The 15,956-nt window shown below is 35.0% G+C and overlaps 1 protein-coding gene across 1 annotated transcript in view; it reads left to right on the forward strand.

The window, feature by feature from the left end:
• LOC124370907 overlaps positions 1 to 15,956 on the forward strand; it is a 59,362-nt gene that overhangs the window by 7,130 nt on the left and 36,276 nt on the right. Inside the window, exons 2-5 of the mRNA XM_046829210.1 lie at positions 4,268 to 5,020; positions 7,530 to 7,688; positions 7,853 to 7,969; positions 8,080 to 8,158. Of these exons, the coding sequence (XP_046685166.1) occupies positions 4,339 to 5,020; positions 7,530 to 7,688; positions 7,853 to 7,969; positions 8,080 to 8,158 (1,037 nt within the window). The 5' untranslated portion in view covers positions 4,268 to 4,338. The remainder of the gene's footprint in view (positions 1 to 4,267; positions 5,021 to 7,529; positions 7,689 to 7,852; positions 7,970 to 8,079; positions 8,159 to 15,956) is intronic.

A 15,956-nucleotide genomic window follows, 5' to 3' on the forward strand; every position in this document is an offset into this window, starting at 1 on the left:
TTTGGGCGTTTCAAAACCCTGAAAAGGTGAAGAAATAGAAAAAGAGCTATGCTTCACTAGAGTTGGAGACTGTAGACAAGTCCCATTGTCTCCCGACAGGTGAGGGCTGGTGGAGTGTCCAGGTGGTGGTGTCTGTAGGGACTCAGTCACTGTAGGGTCAGTAGTCAGCTTCACTGGTGATGTCTGTTGAAATACTGCTGAGATGGACTGCTCCTCCAGAGTTGACTCCAAGCTTATCCTTGGGCTGACCTCTATCACAGATGGGCTGGTGGTTTGCTCTTGAGTAGGTATTTTTCCGCAGAGGTCAGGATCAGACTTTGATGTCGCTGAAGTTCTACCAATAGCCTGGACTATCTTCCTGCCAAGCAATTTTTTTCCCATCTTGTTCAGATGCATTCCATGGCGAGTAAAATGCTGTCCTCTCAGTTCAGTCCCATCAATAACATTGAAGCTCTCCATTTCCTCCAGTTTACCGTTTAAAATTGCAATTTCTTTGTTAATGAAATGTTTTTTCTCCAGGTCGTGTCTTTGAAACAATGGTACAAAAATAAAGTTGGTATGGTTATTTTGCTGACAAAACCGATGTATTTGACCTGGAATTACTTGTGCAGCTCGACGGTTTCTGTAGGTAACACGGCTCATATCATTAGCCCCTCCGATTATTACAACCACGTCCTGGTCTGTGAGGTCTGTACACATTGCGTTAGTGTTCTGCAGTATGTGGGTTATTGGGGCTCCAGGACAGGCATTGACAAAAACCTCAGAATCTGGTACTAGGTTGGAAACACAAGGCACCATGTAAGCCTAGGCTACTGAAATCACTGCAAGGTACAAAAACAAACTTCAAGTAGGCCTATAGGTTTTAAAAGCACACACAAGCTGTTAAACACTGCCTTTTCCATATCAGACAAGATAGTATCGTGTTTAACAGTACGAGATGTCACGTCTGTAACACTTATTTTTTGTCGAAAATATTTTTATTCATTCACATAAAGACTACCAATTAATTAAAAAAGGTACACTCCTAACTTTTATAAAATTTCATGTTGATTAACCAACTATTACAATTGGTATTTAAACTTTTAGTAGTTTTTTGTTACGGACGTGACATCAAGAATTGATTTTTGTATTAGTTAAAAAAACCAGCAAAAACTTACCAAATCAAAATGAAAATTTCCCCAGTTGAAGAGAAAACTTCAATCTTCTTGAACATAACCTCAATTTGTTTGGAGGGAAACTATTAACAATGTATCAGCTGTCCAAAAAAAACATATGTTTGGTTACATCTAGCCAGTAAGAAAGCTACAACTTCAAAGCTAAAGAAAATGACAAAATAATTTTTTTTAATGCAAAATATTATCAGTTCTACTTTTATTAGATGTTTTGAAAGGCTTTATTAACGGTTATATTAGGAAATTCAGTAATTAATTTTTATACCCTTAGGTGTATGTTTGAAAAGAATGGCTGTATAATGTTTTATTTTAGGAAAAATTGAATGAAACGAATAATGTTTACAATATTTTGCTTATAAATTAGCATAAGACAAAATGAAGAGTGTTACAATGCTATTGAAGCAAATACATGCTAAGATTATATAAATAAAACTTAGTCCGTGTCCATGTCGTCGACCCCAACACATCTTATGCACCTTGGTGATGTGTGTTCTTTGCAGATTGGTGCTTGACACAAACTGCACTTCACTGTTGTTTTCCTGTTCTTGCGTCGTGGACAGATTGTGCAGATAGCATAATGTCCTTGATGAGCACATTCACGTACTTGTGGCTAAATAGGTGGAAGATTGAAGACTTCTCTTATTTTCATCTTCATGGGGTTGGAAATGTTTGACACTTCACTCGCTCGTCGTACAGCATGTTGCAGAATGAGTTAACGGCCAAGCTTTATCAGAAATTTCCTTAGAGGGAGAAGGACCTCATCATGTAGAGTGACGTCGTTTGCTTTGTTGATAACAAATGCATTGATGCCCCCCACATTCAATGTAAAAAAGAAAACTGTCAATGGCCAGCGGTTACATATTCTGGACACACAATATTGCTTTTGCATAGCATTGCAGACATCTACTCCACATTTGTTCTGGTTGTAAAAGGTGATTATAGCTGGCTTGCAGTCATCCCCAGTAGTTTCATCGATTTCATCTGTCTCGTGCAGTGTGGACAGCAGAAGTACTTTTTCGGGACGTAAGAAACCAATGTTTCCTGATGAGTAAAAGCAAATATCGAGCTATTCACTTTCCTGGTACTTCCATCGGGTTCTGATTTTAATTGTGTTGGTATCTCCCTCTTGTTTTTACGGATTGTACCCACCAAAGTAAGTTTTTTTTTTCAAGCAAGTCACGTGCCAGAGGCAAGGAAGTGAAAAAGTTGTCACAAGTGACATTACGTCCAGTATTGTGTATTTTGGTCGTCAATCTGTTTACTAAAGCTCTAGCTGAGTTATCTACAGAGTATGGCCCAGGATGTTGCTTGGAGATATGCACTTCCATATTGGAAGTATAAAATGTTTTTGAGTCTGTCATGGCCCACACTTTTATGCCAAACTTGCCTGGTTTTTTTGGCATGTAGACCCTAAATGAACATTTCCCTCGGAAATTCTGCAACATTTCGTCAATTGTGACGAATTCACTGTGTCTATAGTTATCCTGACACAACCGAACAAATGTATAGAAAAACTCTCTCATACAATAAAATCTATCTTGGCTTTTTCTCAGTTCACGATCATGTCTGTCATCAAACCTTAAGTTTCTTATTAAAAATCTGAAACGGCTTACCGACATAGTGAAACGGAAAATGTCAATACCAAGTCCATCATTGCTCCATAAATCCCATACATTTCGATGGTTTGAGTGGAATACTCCTAAGTAGAGTAGGCCAATTAACGCCTTTATTTCTATTTCATCTGTATTCCACGCATCACTCTCACGAGCATAATTGACTTTTACTTTATTTATTTTTTGATTAGTGTAGATAACAATCTTTTCAATCGTTTCTTCAGGAAAAAAAAGATACCAGCATTCAAGTTCAGTTTTTGCATTTTTGGCTTGCCTAACAGGACCTGGAAGTTGAGTTACCAAATTGTGTCGCCTGGTACGAGAGGGACGCCCTTGAGGTCTGTCTGACCAGACAGTTAGGTTAGGCCCATCATTACCAAAATAAATCGGATTAGTTAAAGGAGGAGCGGTGTAATCATTTATTGGGGTTTGAATATATGTAGAAATAATACCTTCTTCTGGTTCTTTATCAAAACTTTCCTCTGATGCACTTTCTTCTTCTGGATTGTTTATAATATGTATTTCATTCTCCACATCACTTATGTCAGAGATATCACCACCAAGTTCACTGGAACCAACACCCGGCACATTTTCTAACATTCCCCTAATTCGCTCCTGTTCTTTTTCATAATTCATTGTTGTATAGTAACAATTAATCACAACTCCAAAATACACAACCTAAAATAAAAGGTAAATAATTCACTAAAGCAACTAGTCGCGCGTGAACAATATGCTCACAGAACTGTCAAACGCCTAGTAATATTTTCACCACAAGCTTCAGGCGCACACTAAAGGCGGGAACCATCGAAGGTCATGTAGACGACAGTCGCGGCGAGGATTAGACGGGCTGCCAACCTCGAAAAACGAAAATTCCCACTGATACGGCCAAAAAATCATATTGTGCGGCAAATTGCAGTGGGCGCGACTACTCACGTGTTAATACTGATAGCTAGATCATCAGTAAACAGATAGCTTATTGCAATTAAGCGTTTACTATCACTCCTGGATGCACCCTATGTTCAACTGTTTCTAATTTTGAAAAATTGAAGATACACATACAAGATATTTAAAAAGAAATAAATGAATTTAAAAAATAGATTGTTATAACAAGGCTTTGGTGTAGGTTTTGTCGTGTAAAACAGTCTACTATAGTAATATCTGCTAAAATTTGTAATTATAGCTTTTGTGTTTGTATCAGCTGTAAAGCAAAATTATTTGAAAACAGCTTATAGCTTTCAAAATAATCGGCCAGCTGAATACTTATTAATTATCAAAAAAAAATGTACATTAAAATAAAAGACATATTACCATATTTTAATACTAACATAATATTTTAACATTAACAAATTTGTTGGTTAGTTATTATTTTTTAATATGAACAATGAATGTATTAACTTTAATGTAGTACAATTAAAATTAATGTAGTAGGAATTCAGTTTTAACATGGGAAGTGAGTTTTCTCATAACTCTGTGTTTAATCAGGTGGCACATTCACAACCCCAGCGGCTACTGGCAGTTCTGGCTTCAATTTTGGATCTTCAGGAGGGCTAAGTATGGGCACTCCTGCTGCTACGACACAGTCCACTCTTTCATTTAAGCCGGGTGGTCTGGGTGGTGGACTAAGCTTCGGTAGTCCAGCTCCAGCCACCTCTCAGCAGTCGGCCCTCGGATTCAGTACTCCTATAGTATCAACTGGTCTCACCTTTGGCAGTACTCCAACTGCCAATCAGCAGACTTTGTCGTTCAGTAGCACACCAGCAACTTCACAACCTTTGACTTTCGGAACCTTGCCTGCAACATCCCAACCAGTGAGTTTTGGTGGTGCTCCCACCACAGCAGCTCAGCCTAGTCTTGGTTTTGGAAGCTCAACAGCCACGACCCAACCCACATTAAGTTTTGGAAGCACACCTGCTACATCCCAGCCTACATTGAGTTTTGGGAGTACAGCTCCTACGACCCAGCCCACACTGAGTTTTGGGAGCACAGCTGCAACGACCCAGCCCACACTTAGTTTTGGGAGCACACCTGCTACGACCCAGCCCGCACTTAATTTTGGAGGTGCTCCAGCAACGTCTCAGCCTCTTACTTTTGGGACTGCTCAGGCCACAACACAACAGACTCTTGGCTTTGGAACTACACCTGCAACAACACAAGCTGGCCTAAGTTTTGGAAATACTCCAGCTACGACTCAGTCGACATTGAGCTTTGGACTCTCAACTCCAGCTTCTACTGCCAGTAAGTTCAGAATCAAGTTTTGTAAATAATTCACAAATTATTTTTGTAATTATATTAATTATAATTATTTATGTAGTGTATCCTGTCAATTTATTAAAATACTAGTGCATTTGATTGAGACTAAGCTCAGTGTATAGAAACAAATTTATATTCTGTTGACACTAGAGACTTACTTGGACTGATTGTGTTTTTATTCTCTAAATAAAAAATACTTTTCAAACAGATCAACCTTACACTACTAACTTACATATTACTTGGTTTGTTTAAAAGCAAATAATAAATAACCATTCAATAAAGTTTCAACCTTAAAGCCAATCAAATTTGTAAATTAGTATTTGAGAATTTCATTTAAAGAGCTGAAGGTCAAATAAAGTCATTTAAATCCAAGTAAAAGTGATGTATACAGTTCTGAGTGGTAACATAGAACGCAGCCGCCCACTATGTGTAGCCTGGCGAGCTGAATGAACAGCCACCTGAGACTCCAACCGAGCTGAGCGAAAGCTAAGTTTTGGCCACATTAGTAGACTCCAGATCGCAAAGATTAAAATTAAATTCAAAATAAATTCAATTAAAATAATTTATCCAATGTTTTGAGTGTCATTCTTCATGTGGTTGAATAAATTCCACTTATTTGTACCTTGCTTGATCACACTATATTAATTTTGTGATAAGGTTTGAAGAATAAATGATATATTTAGAACAATTATATATACCAGACATTATATCCCAAGAGTAATTAACCCTTTGAGTGCCGCAGCGTTTTGCTATATGGTATGCATGAAATGCCGAGCCAAAATGCCTGATTTTGCAAGGGTCTGGTTAAAAATTCATAAAAAGATTATTTATTGGTATAGTGTTCCTTTTTTTGTTTGTTTTGTAGATAAATATATTTTCTTTATAAATATAATACATTAAATAGTAATTTAACGTTTTCATACCAATTAAAAAAACACAGTAACAAAAACTTTAGAGCAAAAACATTTTGTTTCATATTTTGACACAACGTAGTGTTATTGAAATATTTTATTTTTTAATTTTCAGTTATGCTATCTTATACTCCATTTAATTCTTTACAAAAAGACATAAAAATTTTTTTTTATACTTATAATTAAAGTTTTGAAAATAAATATGAACTTATGAACTGCTACAAAACTAGAAAGTTTCTAATCTAACCCGACACTCTGTGTCTTGTCTACACTGCTAATGCTTGAATCTAATGCCTGCAGTACTAGGTCTTCATTGTCAGCAATGTTTTTACAACTCATTGTTTATAAATATCACTGAACAAACACAAAAAACATACAAATGTATTTAGTAAAGTACTAGCTTACGATCACCGTAACTCACGGTCAAGTCATTGTTCTACTTACAAACAGACTAGAACAACATAAACAAACAAAATAATATGAAGACACTAACACTAAAAACCCATTTACACTTTAAAAATTTCAATATTTACAATAATTTGTGAAATAAACACCAGCGCAAACAAAGCATGTAACGACTCTTCCGTGTCGCTGTCGATTCGAAACTCGACTAGGACGCGCTCTCTTTACAATCACCGTAAAAATCAGAATCTACTAAAAATGCAACAAAACCTTCATCAAAAGTTATGTTGAAGCCTTTGAAATGCGTATGTGTAGCCATTGAGCCAATTTAGATAAATATTATATAAAATATAAGCGTTACTGCAGAAGTCGCAAATAGTGATTCTGGCATTTCTTGCATATAACGCAGGATCGCAAATAGCGATGCTCTGGCACTCAAAGGCTTAAAATATAATGTTTTACAATATGATTATCATCCTACTTTTGTGGTGACCTTCAGACCTAATTTATTTATAAAGTATCTAAAAAAAAGTGGTACTTCCATACTTTTATATTAGCGTTATATTAAGAAGTCCAGTATAAATAGTTAAAAGAACTAACTTTAAAGGCACTATAGTAAAAATATCAGTCAAAGAATTAGAAATATTGAAGAGAACTAAGAAGTTTTTTTTATCAGATGTATTAATAATTAAAGGCCTCTGACTCATAGCATTCAGATATTCAGTTAATTAATGTGGTTATTGTATTCAATTTATAAAAATCTTTAAAATAAGTGTAAATAAATTTTAAAATATTAGTATTAAGCCTTTTAACCCCAGCATCCAATACATCTGACAGTGGAAACCTGGCTAAAATGTTCATAAAGAAAGTTCTTTAAATTGTTATACGTAGTAAGTAAGTATTATATGCTCAACATGAAGTTTGCAATTTTTAGAGGCAGTAGGTACCATTCATAAATATCTGAACAAAAATATATAAAAATGTATGATATATACATTTTTTAAATTTACATTTTGGTAAAATTACTTTTTCGATTATATCTAAAAGTACACTTGTTTATAAACAATTTAAAAAGAAATGTATATTGTTTGAATGGTGCTTTGTTACAAAGATGCAAAATAGATTCTTCATGAATTATAGTTCGTGGTTTTTACAATAACCGATATGTAATTTGTTTAAAGCCACCGGTCTGTCCCTGGCCACCCCAGCTTCTGCAACTCCCGGTTTGTCCTTTGGGCTGGGCACAAACAACCAGGCTGCCACTACCACCACCTCAGCGCCCTCTCTCCTCAACTTTTCCACTCCAAAAACAACAGCGTCTACTGGTTTCTCTCTGTCAGGTTTGAATATTTGTTATTGAAATAGTATTATATCGTACTAGTTATTAGTTTAAACAAATACAGAAAATGCTGTTGTGTCAAAAACTAAAAATGTTACAATAGTTCTCTATTACTGCTTCTATAATTTCTGGATTAATGTTAATGCTACCCTAACGATTGTTTAGTGTCGGGGGCCGGCACTGGTACTTCGTTGTTCACTTTGCCCACTACGTCGGCTCCTACTACCAGTGCTCCTGTTGCCTTCAAGGGGCTGGGAGGTGTCGATACCTCTACCACTCAAGGTAAATCTCTACCTTTCTGTCTACTTGAATCCAACTGTATATAGAGTTTAAAATAAAATAAAGTGTGCCCAACAGGCAATGGTAACACATATCCAATCACTTTTTTTCAGGTTCTGGCCAGAAAGATGCAAAATCTGTGAAAGAAAATATAGTCGACCGAGAAATAATGCAGACTTTGGATACTTTCAAGTGAGTTTTAGTTATTGCCATTGGTTAATTTAACAACAATGATTGTGTAAGCCAAAGTTAGTACATTTTTTATCTAAGGTATATTATATAGTAATTTTTTTGTTATCAGATTGTAGATTGTATGTCTTTATTTCATGACTACAATTTTGGTATCAATCTAAATTTTGAAAAATGCTTAAAAACTTATGCCAAGATTTAAATCAACGCATGGTAATTTTCTGGGATATAACTCTTAAGTACTTCTAAAAATGAATCGCCCCCTTTAAATGATATTTTAATTCAAAATTGGAATTGGAATATGTAAGATATTAAAAATTTTGTTGACTGTACAAGTATCATCTGAGAAATTTAAAATGGATATTGACAGGAGCCCTCTCTGATTATTGGTAATATTTATAATTGAAAGTAAAAATTAGTCAAAGAAAATAAAAGAAGATATTTTCATGCCACAATGTGTCATTTACGAGAAAATCTAGTTTGAAAGTGAAAATGCTGTTTTGGTGGGGTAGAAAAGGGGCCAACAGTTAATCCTGCCTTGGCATTACTGCTCCAATTTCATAGAGCTACAAAAATGTACAGAAACTTCTAAAACACTAAGATGAGGTTTAACCCTTTGACTGGTGGGGTTTCTTTTCAGTAAGAGTGTCCTAAAAAGTGAGTTTAAAAACATTTATATCTAGTTTATTGTTAGTTGATTTGAGTTAACGTCAGGAGAGGTGTTAGGTATGTAAAACATTTAATTTAACATATTTGAATTAATTTATATATATATAATCGGTAACATAAAGTGAGATTACAACATGTATACAGAATTGTACACAAACAGAAATAGAATCAGCTGATTACTTGAAACAACCAATTGAATACCGTCATATGGCAGTAAATTGGTTCTAAAAAGAAAGAAACAAAAGAGTTACTGCAATTTAGTGCGAATTATGAAACTATTCGAAAGTGTTTTTTATCTATTCCGCTAGGTCACATATATATTCAGGTAAGAGATTATTCATCATAAAACATTATTGTTAAGATTAGCATTAGCACTTCCCACACGGCTATCGGAATTACTGAACGCAGCCTGTAGTGCAATCCTGAATTAGTTTCGGATCGAAAGGTTAAGTACTTACGGAGTTTTTGCCAAACCTAAGTATCAAAACAAATTTAATTAAGTAATTATGTTAAGTAAGTATGCCACCTGTTTTTCAAAATAAATCTAAAGGTACTTCATCCCATCCTAAGTTTTGACATATAAAATGAAGCTCTGATCATTACAACATTTGGCTAATTTACTTAATTCTCTTTTGCTTTCACTTAATCATAATCCCCAAAGTGACCCAATTTTTTGAGTATTCTTACGATTTATTTTCATTGTACACAACTTGAGAGGAAAGCTAATTTAAATTTTGACATGAAAATATTAAAAATTTTGCTGACAACTGTTTTCTTTAACTTAATCCAAAGAGTTTTATTAAATCCAAGGCGTTTAAAAATTTAGAAGTGTTATGTTCTGAAAAGATTCAATTTTTTTTTTTTTCAAACAGTTACTTTGAACTTTGTAATTCTTATCAATAGTAATAAAGAAAGCTCTATTATCAGACAGGTCCAGGTCTAAATTTAGTAAAATATTGTGAACAAGTCTTTGATGTCAATGTTATTCTGGTAGGTTCAACAAATTTACAAAAAACTCATGAAGTCTAATAATATTTTTTTAAATTGTCTTTTGCAACTGGATTTCCATTTATTCATAATATTGATGTTAAAATCTGCAGCAATCAACACTAATTCATTTTTAACCTATTTTATAATCAATTAAAAAAGTATTTTAATTTACTTAAGAAAACTTTAAACGTTTGTTTTATCATGTACTTGGTATGTAACAAAAACAATCGTATTTAAATCCGGTATCATTCACTATTCCTCAAACACATTCCTCAAATGATATACACAAGTCAGTTCTCTCATTAAATTTTATACTATTTTTAATCAATATTAGTACCTTCATGAATGTTTACCTCTCTACAGAATTAACTATCATTGAAATTCAGCAGCAGTTTTTTTTTCTGCCCAGCCAATGTTCATTGAGACAAATAACATTAATATCTCTGAGTTAGTATTGATTTTAAAAGTGTTTTAGATATAACTCCCTTGAACATTTAAATACATGAGCCATGAGAATTTGCCATTACTTAATAAGTCATGATTATTACGTACATTTAGTCTAAGATTGCAATTAACATTTCCTAAACTAGGCCTATCTTTATTTACCAGAGGTCTTTTCACAGTATCTGGATAAAAACCTACAACTAGGCGTGTTTCTCATCAGAAAAAAGAGGATCACTACTCTTATAATAATTTTAACAATACTTATCTTAGCCATACTTCTTGAAATGTTGCCCATGATATGTATAATGACTTCTAAAAATATCTGTTACACCAATATAGTTTACAAGTATCAGATGAGAACATTGCTTTATTAGACTACCATTTTAGCATATATATAAACGACTAACCTCCCTACTGTCATTTCAGGTTTCTTTATATAATTAACCATAATCCATTTACCAGTCTTGTTAAATTGTTGCTCTTGATATATATATATATATATATAATTACTTTTACAATTTGTTGGTTACATCAATATGTTTTACAAGTTTGAGCTGAGAACATTGTTTCATTAGACTACAATAAGATCTCAATGTGAACGGTAAATACAATTTGTATATTTACTTGTAAAACAAAATATGGTTTACCCGTTGATCAATATTGGTCGAATCGTAAAACGGCAATACCAGTGCGATACAGAATGTGTGTTGGTCGGCTGTACGTATTGTACAAACCTGTCAGAGTGTGGCCATTGCCTTCTGCTATTTCACTGTCACTTTCACATTAGATCTCCCCAACCATCACTACCGGTGCCATCATCTTCATGGGAAACACGATAAGTCACTGTTGACAGAGATAATAATTGTATCCACTTCTTCGTCTATGGCACGTTACCTTTGCCTATATGTATCTTCTATCTTATAGACGTGTTCGCAACACTTCCGTCATTTCATAACTGGATACTTATTAATAACTTATAGCAGAACTCTTTGTTTTCTTTCATGTACTCAGTAAAGTTTTCAGCAACTCTGCCCTTAATATCACCCCACACTAACTCAATTGGGCTCAGATCTGCATGATAGGGCAGCAGACAAAGTACAAGGTGTCCAGAATCAATAAAAAATGTATCAACAGATAATTGTTTTGTCACAGGAGCAGATTTTCCAAACACTATCAGTTATGCCTTTGTCAAAGTTGGGGGTTAACTCAATACCTTGCTGGGTGATCCAGTCTTGGATTTCGGCCTTGAACGTCCCATTGTTTATTTTGTTGTCTTTCTTGTTATGGTAGCTTGCATTGTCCATAGATACCACACTTTTCAGGGAGAATTGGAATTAGACATTGGTTGGCCCACTTTGAAAAATGTTTGTAGTCCATATCATAGTGATATTCTTAAAACACATTGATTTCCCCCCCTTCTTATTGGCAGGCTGCCATATTCTTAAGGCATTTGGAACCAATCCTGCTTCATCTCCAGCGTTGAATTATTAGAAGTCTTGGGTCCTTACTAAAGTCTTTTGTTATCCCGATTTCGGATTGAGACTGCCAGTATTTAAGGATAACATGCGACTTGTTAACGTACGTTTCGTCTATGTGCACTATATTTTCCCTATCATGCCTCATTTTTTTGGATATCGCATAAAAAGTTTGCTCGCCAGCCTGCTACATGAGTATGTTCAAGTAATATTTTACACTTTGACTGATTTCCAAGCTATTTGAATCCCATTTTTTTCAATAAATTTCTTAGGTATTCTTTACCACACTTTAGGATATTTTCTTCCTCTAACAGAACTTTAAGTTTAGTCAGTGTAGGAGGTCCCTTGTTTAGTGCATAAAATTCATGTATTGTTCTTTCTAATGATGCGTTTTGTAAAATCGTCAACAACACATTTTTTATTCCTACTGCCTTTTTTGCCATCGGGAGTTCTGAAAGTCAAACTTCCCCTTGCCAGAGATTCTTTTCCCTCAGCTGCTATTTTTTCTGTTAAGGAATCGAAGAGACACCAGTTGTGTTACTTGCAGCCTCAACTACGTTGTATTTTAAATTGTACTGTTCATTTGTATCTTTGAGTGTTTGTAGACATTATACACAATTTCACGAGACTGTCCGCACAGTGGATGCCCCAAAAACATGCTGATTTAAATGTAGACGCCATCAAGTATATGTATACATGAGCTAAGCGACACATGTAAAGGCCTACACACAACAAAACAATATAGTTACAGAATAGGGAAGTAGCTGCAGTGTAAAAAAAGGTGCATGCGAGAAATTATTTAAACAGCTGACAAGAAGATGCTCCTCCTAGTCCCCACCACTGCTCGCCACACTCCCCCTGCCGGAGGGGGGCCCCTCCTGCAGGGTGCTGCTCAGATATTGACTTCTGCACAGGTTTCTTTGCAAGCGGTTTATTTATAACTATAGCGCATATAACACACTTGTTGAAATGTTGCCCATGATATGTATAATTACGACTAAAAAAGTCTGTTACACAAATATAATTACACATTTGAGCTGGGAACATTGTTTCATAAGACTACCATTTAAGCTGTGAGTTCTAAAGATTTCCTGTGGTAAACCATATTTGAAAAGGACACCAACAATATGGAGATTTTTCTTATTACTAACATTAGTTACTAATCTATCTGTATTAAACTCATTTACAAAATATACTTGACCAATCTTTATACAGTCATTACAGATTATCTTTAAATAATTAAGAATAGGGCATTTACCAGATTTGTTAAAATGTTGCCCATGTACAATTACAACTAAAAATATCTCTTACATCAATATAGTTTACAAGTTTGGGCTAAGAACGTTGTTTCAAAAGAATACCAGAATAAAGTGAATTCCAAAGATTTTCTGTGGTAAATCGTATCTGAAAGGCACATTAACATTATGGAGATTTGTCTTATCACTAACATTTACTAATATAAATGTATTAACACATTGACTGCTGACGGCAAATACATGTAAATTACACCAGAACCTAGTCTAATATTTATTAATACACTTACCATTTGCTATCAGAGGCAGATTTATGGGCAGATAATAACGTCCGTGATCCAAAATGGCGGATTACATGACGTCACAGATTGACCCGCGGATCCGCGGGGTCATCACACGGAAAGAGTTTTGTCGCACAGAGCGCGGCTAAAAAGTCTAATAACGCGAGTGGCTACCGTAAAAACAATCCAATTTGAAACTATTTCATTATACAGTGTAAAACAAAAACAAATAAAACTATATACAATATTTACAAGGTCTTGAGGGCATGGCTTTTACTACTGGCCTCTGTGATGTATGTCAAAACAATTGACAGCACAAAGTCCTGGTTTACCTGGACAAACAGAACATGTATATGTTATCATCTTCCTTTTCTTTTCATTCTTGTAGCATACCCTACAATCTTTACGTTTTCTGTCACCCTTTTTATCCCGTTCTTCATTTTGTACAAGTTTGTGAGTTGGGTTTCTTGGCGGAGTAATGAGAGGAGCTTGCTGCTTTTGGGGGTAAAAGACTCTCTATCAAACTGCTTCTAAAGTCGTACAAAGATAGTTTTTTGTCAATCGCATGCATATTGTGAAGCTGCATGGCATTTATTACGATCATTTGCATCACATGAATAAATATCTTTTTATACCATCGCAAGGTTTTACGCTCGCAAGGATAATAAGAGCATCTGGTCCGCTCGGTCGATGCCTTTCATGTGTGCATTGTATTGCACTATTGGCAGGGGCTTTTGGATTTCCTGCCCTCTCTTGTTCACAACCGTATTAAAATACTCTCTCACGTTGTGGTGTCAATTTATTATTATATCTTAAGATAAATAAAGAGAAAAGGTGGTTGAGAAAATAAATAAATTCTTGTTTACAATCTGTATTACAAACTTTTTATGAACTATAATTATTAATTTCTTTTACAATTCTTTTATTAACAATTCTCAGGGTTCTTTTAAAAAATATAATGAATGCTCTATTAAATACAATTGTTTCTGCTCTTATCTAGGGGTAGGTTCTTTCACCTGACAAAGACAATTTAAAAGCAAAGACAGCCATATTTAACTAATCACAACTAATCACTAATTAACTAATCACAACCTTATTGACCAAGGAAATCATCTAAGGATATTTCATCAAAACATAGACTGCTTAGGTGGGAAAATTAACAGATTGACACACATTCTAGAACTTCATTCACCTGACCTGGTAATCTTGTCAGAGCATGGTCTTAAAGAGTACCAGCTCTCAAGTACTAGACTGCCAGGCTACAACTTAATAGGAGGCTTCTCTCGGCATACCTGCAGAAAAGGAGGTGTAGCAATTTTTTCCAGTGAAACACTAGGAAACCAAGTACACAATTTAACAACTGAGCTTGCTTGTGAACTTACGTGTGAAACTCACGTAGTACATGTGACTATTGGCAAAACCACAATCTATGTAATTGGAGTCTACAGACCACCAAGTGGAAACCTTGACAATGCCCTTGACATTTTATCTAGTACTCTGGACCTTATTCCAACATGGAAATGTCCTACTATAATCATGGGTGACATTAATGTAGACGGGCTGAATCATGACTATAAAAACCAAAAACTTAAAGACATGTTGGCCAGTCATAACATCACCAGGATAGATCTCCCACCCACTAGAGTAACTCTGAACTCTAAATCATCAATTGACTTTGTCTGCTCTAACCTTGACATAGGTAAAATTGACGCTGATTTAATTATCACTGGCCTATCAGACCACAAAGCTCAGCTCTGCTCAGCTAGTATTCCGAACAAAAAATTACCTTTGCCCATTTTAACCAATAGACATTTCTCACAGAAAAACCTAGATTACTTCAAAAACCTGCTTCATTTAGAGACATGGCAAAATGTATATAACTCCCCTTCTGTGGAAGAATCCTATGAATATTTTCATGAAATACTCATTCAAACTCTTAATGCAACATGTCCACACAAAAAATCCCGCCCGAAAATAAAATCAAAATTCAAAGCAACCAATGAAGAATCTGAAAGGTTGAGAAAAACATTTTCTAAGATCCCTGGAAATGGAATTAACAACTGGCAGTGAGGGTGATAAAATAGAAACAGCTATCAGAAAAAAGAAATATGACCTCTACTTGAAAAAACTGAGGAAACAGTCAACCTCAGACTTCATTAATAACTCACATAACAAACAAAGGGCTGTTTGGGAGGTTATTAACTACGAAAAATGCAATAACAGTAAAAAGGACGAACCACTTAAACTTATAATCAATGAAAAACTGATCCAGGACCCTTTGGAAATAACTGAACACTTCAACCATTACTTTACAAAAATAGCTGACATCACTCTCTGTAACGCTAACCAGGCCATAAATAATCAGCTAAAAACATGGAAAGACTATGGCGATGTACCTGACTTCATCCCACTCTCAACCACACCGGAAGAAGTCCTTCATATACTCACATCCCTTAAATCGAAACCAGCCGCAGGTGTCGATGAAGTCTCTTCCACACTCCTAAAACACTGTAAGGATGAAATAGCAAATCCCTTATGTCACATAATTAACCTGTCGTTTTTCACAAGGTGTCTTTCCTATGAAACTGAAACTTGCAAAAGTATTTCCTAAACACAAGAAAGGCAATACAACATCAGTGGAAAACTATAGACCTATATCGATTCTTCCAACGATATCAAAAGTAATTGA

The sequence above is a fragment of the Homalodisca vitripennis genome, unplaced genomic scaffold (genome assembly GCF_021130785.1).
Source record: "Homalodisca vitripennis isolate AUS2020 unplaced genomic scaffold, UT_GWSS_2.1 ScUCBcl_677;HRSCAF=3210, whole genome shotgun sequence".
Lineage (NCBI taxonomy): Eukaryota > Metazoa > Arthropoda > Insecta > Hemiptera > Cicadellidae > Homalodisca > Homalodisca vitripennis.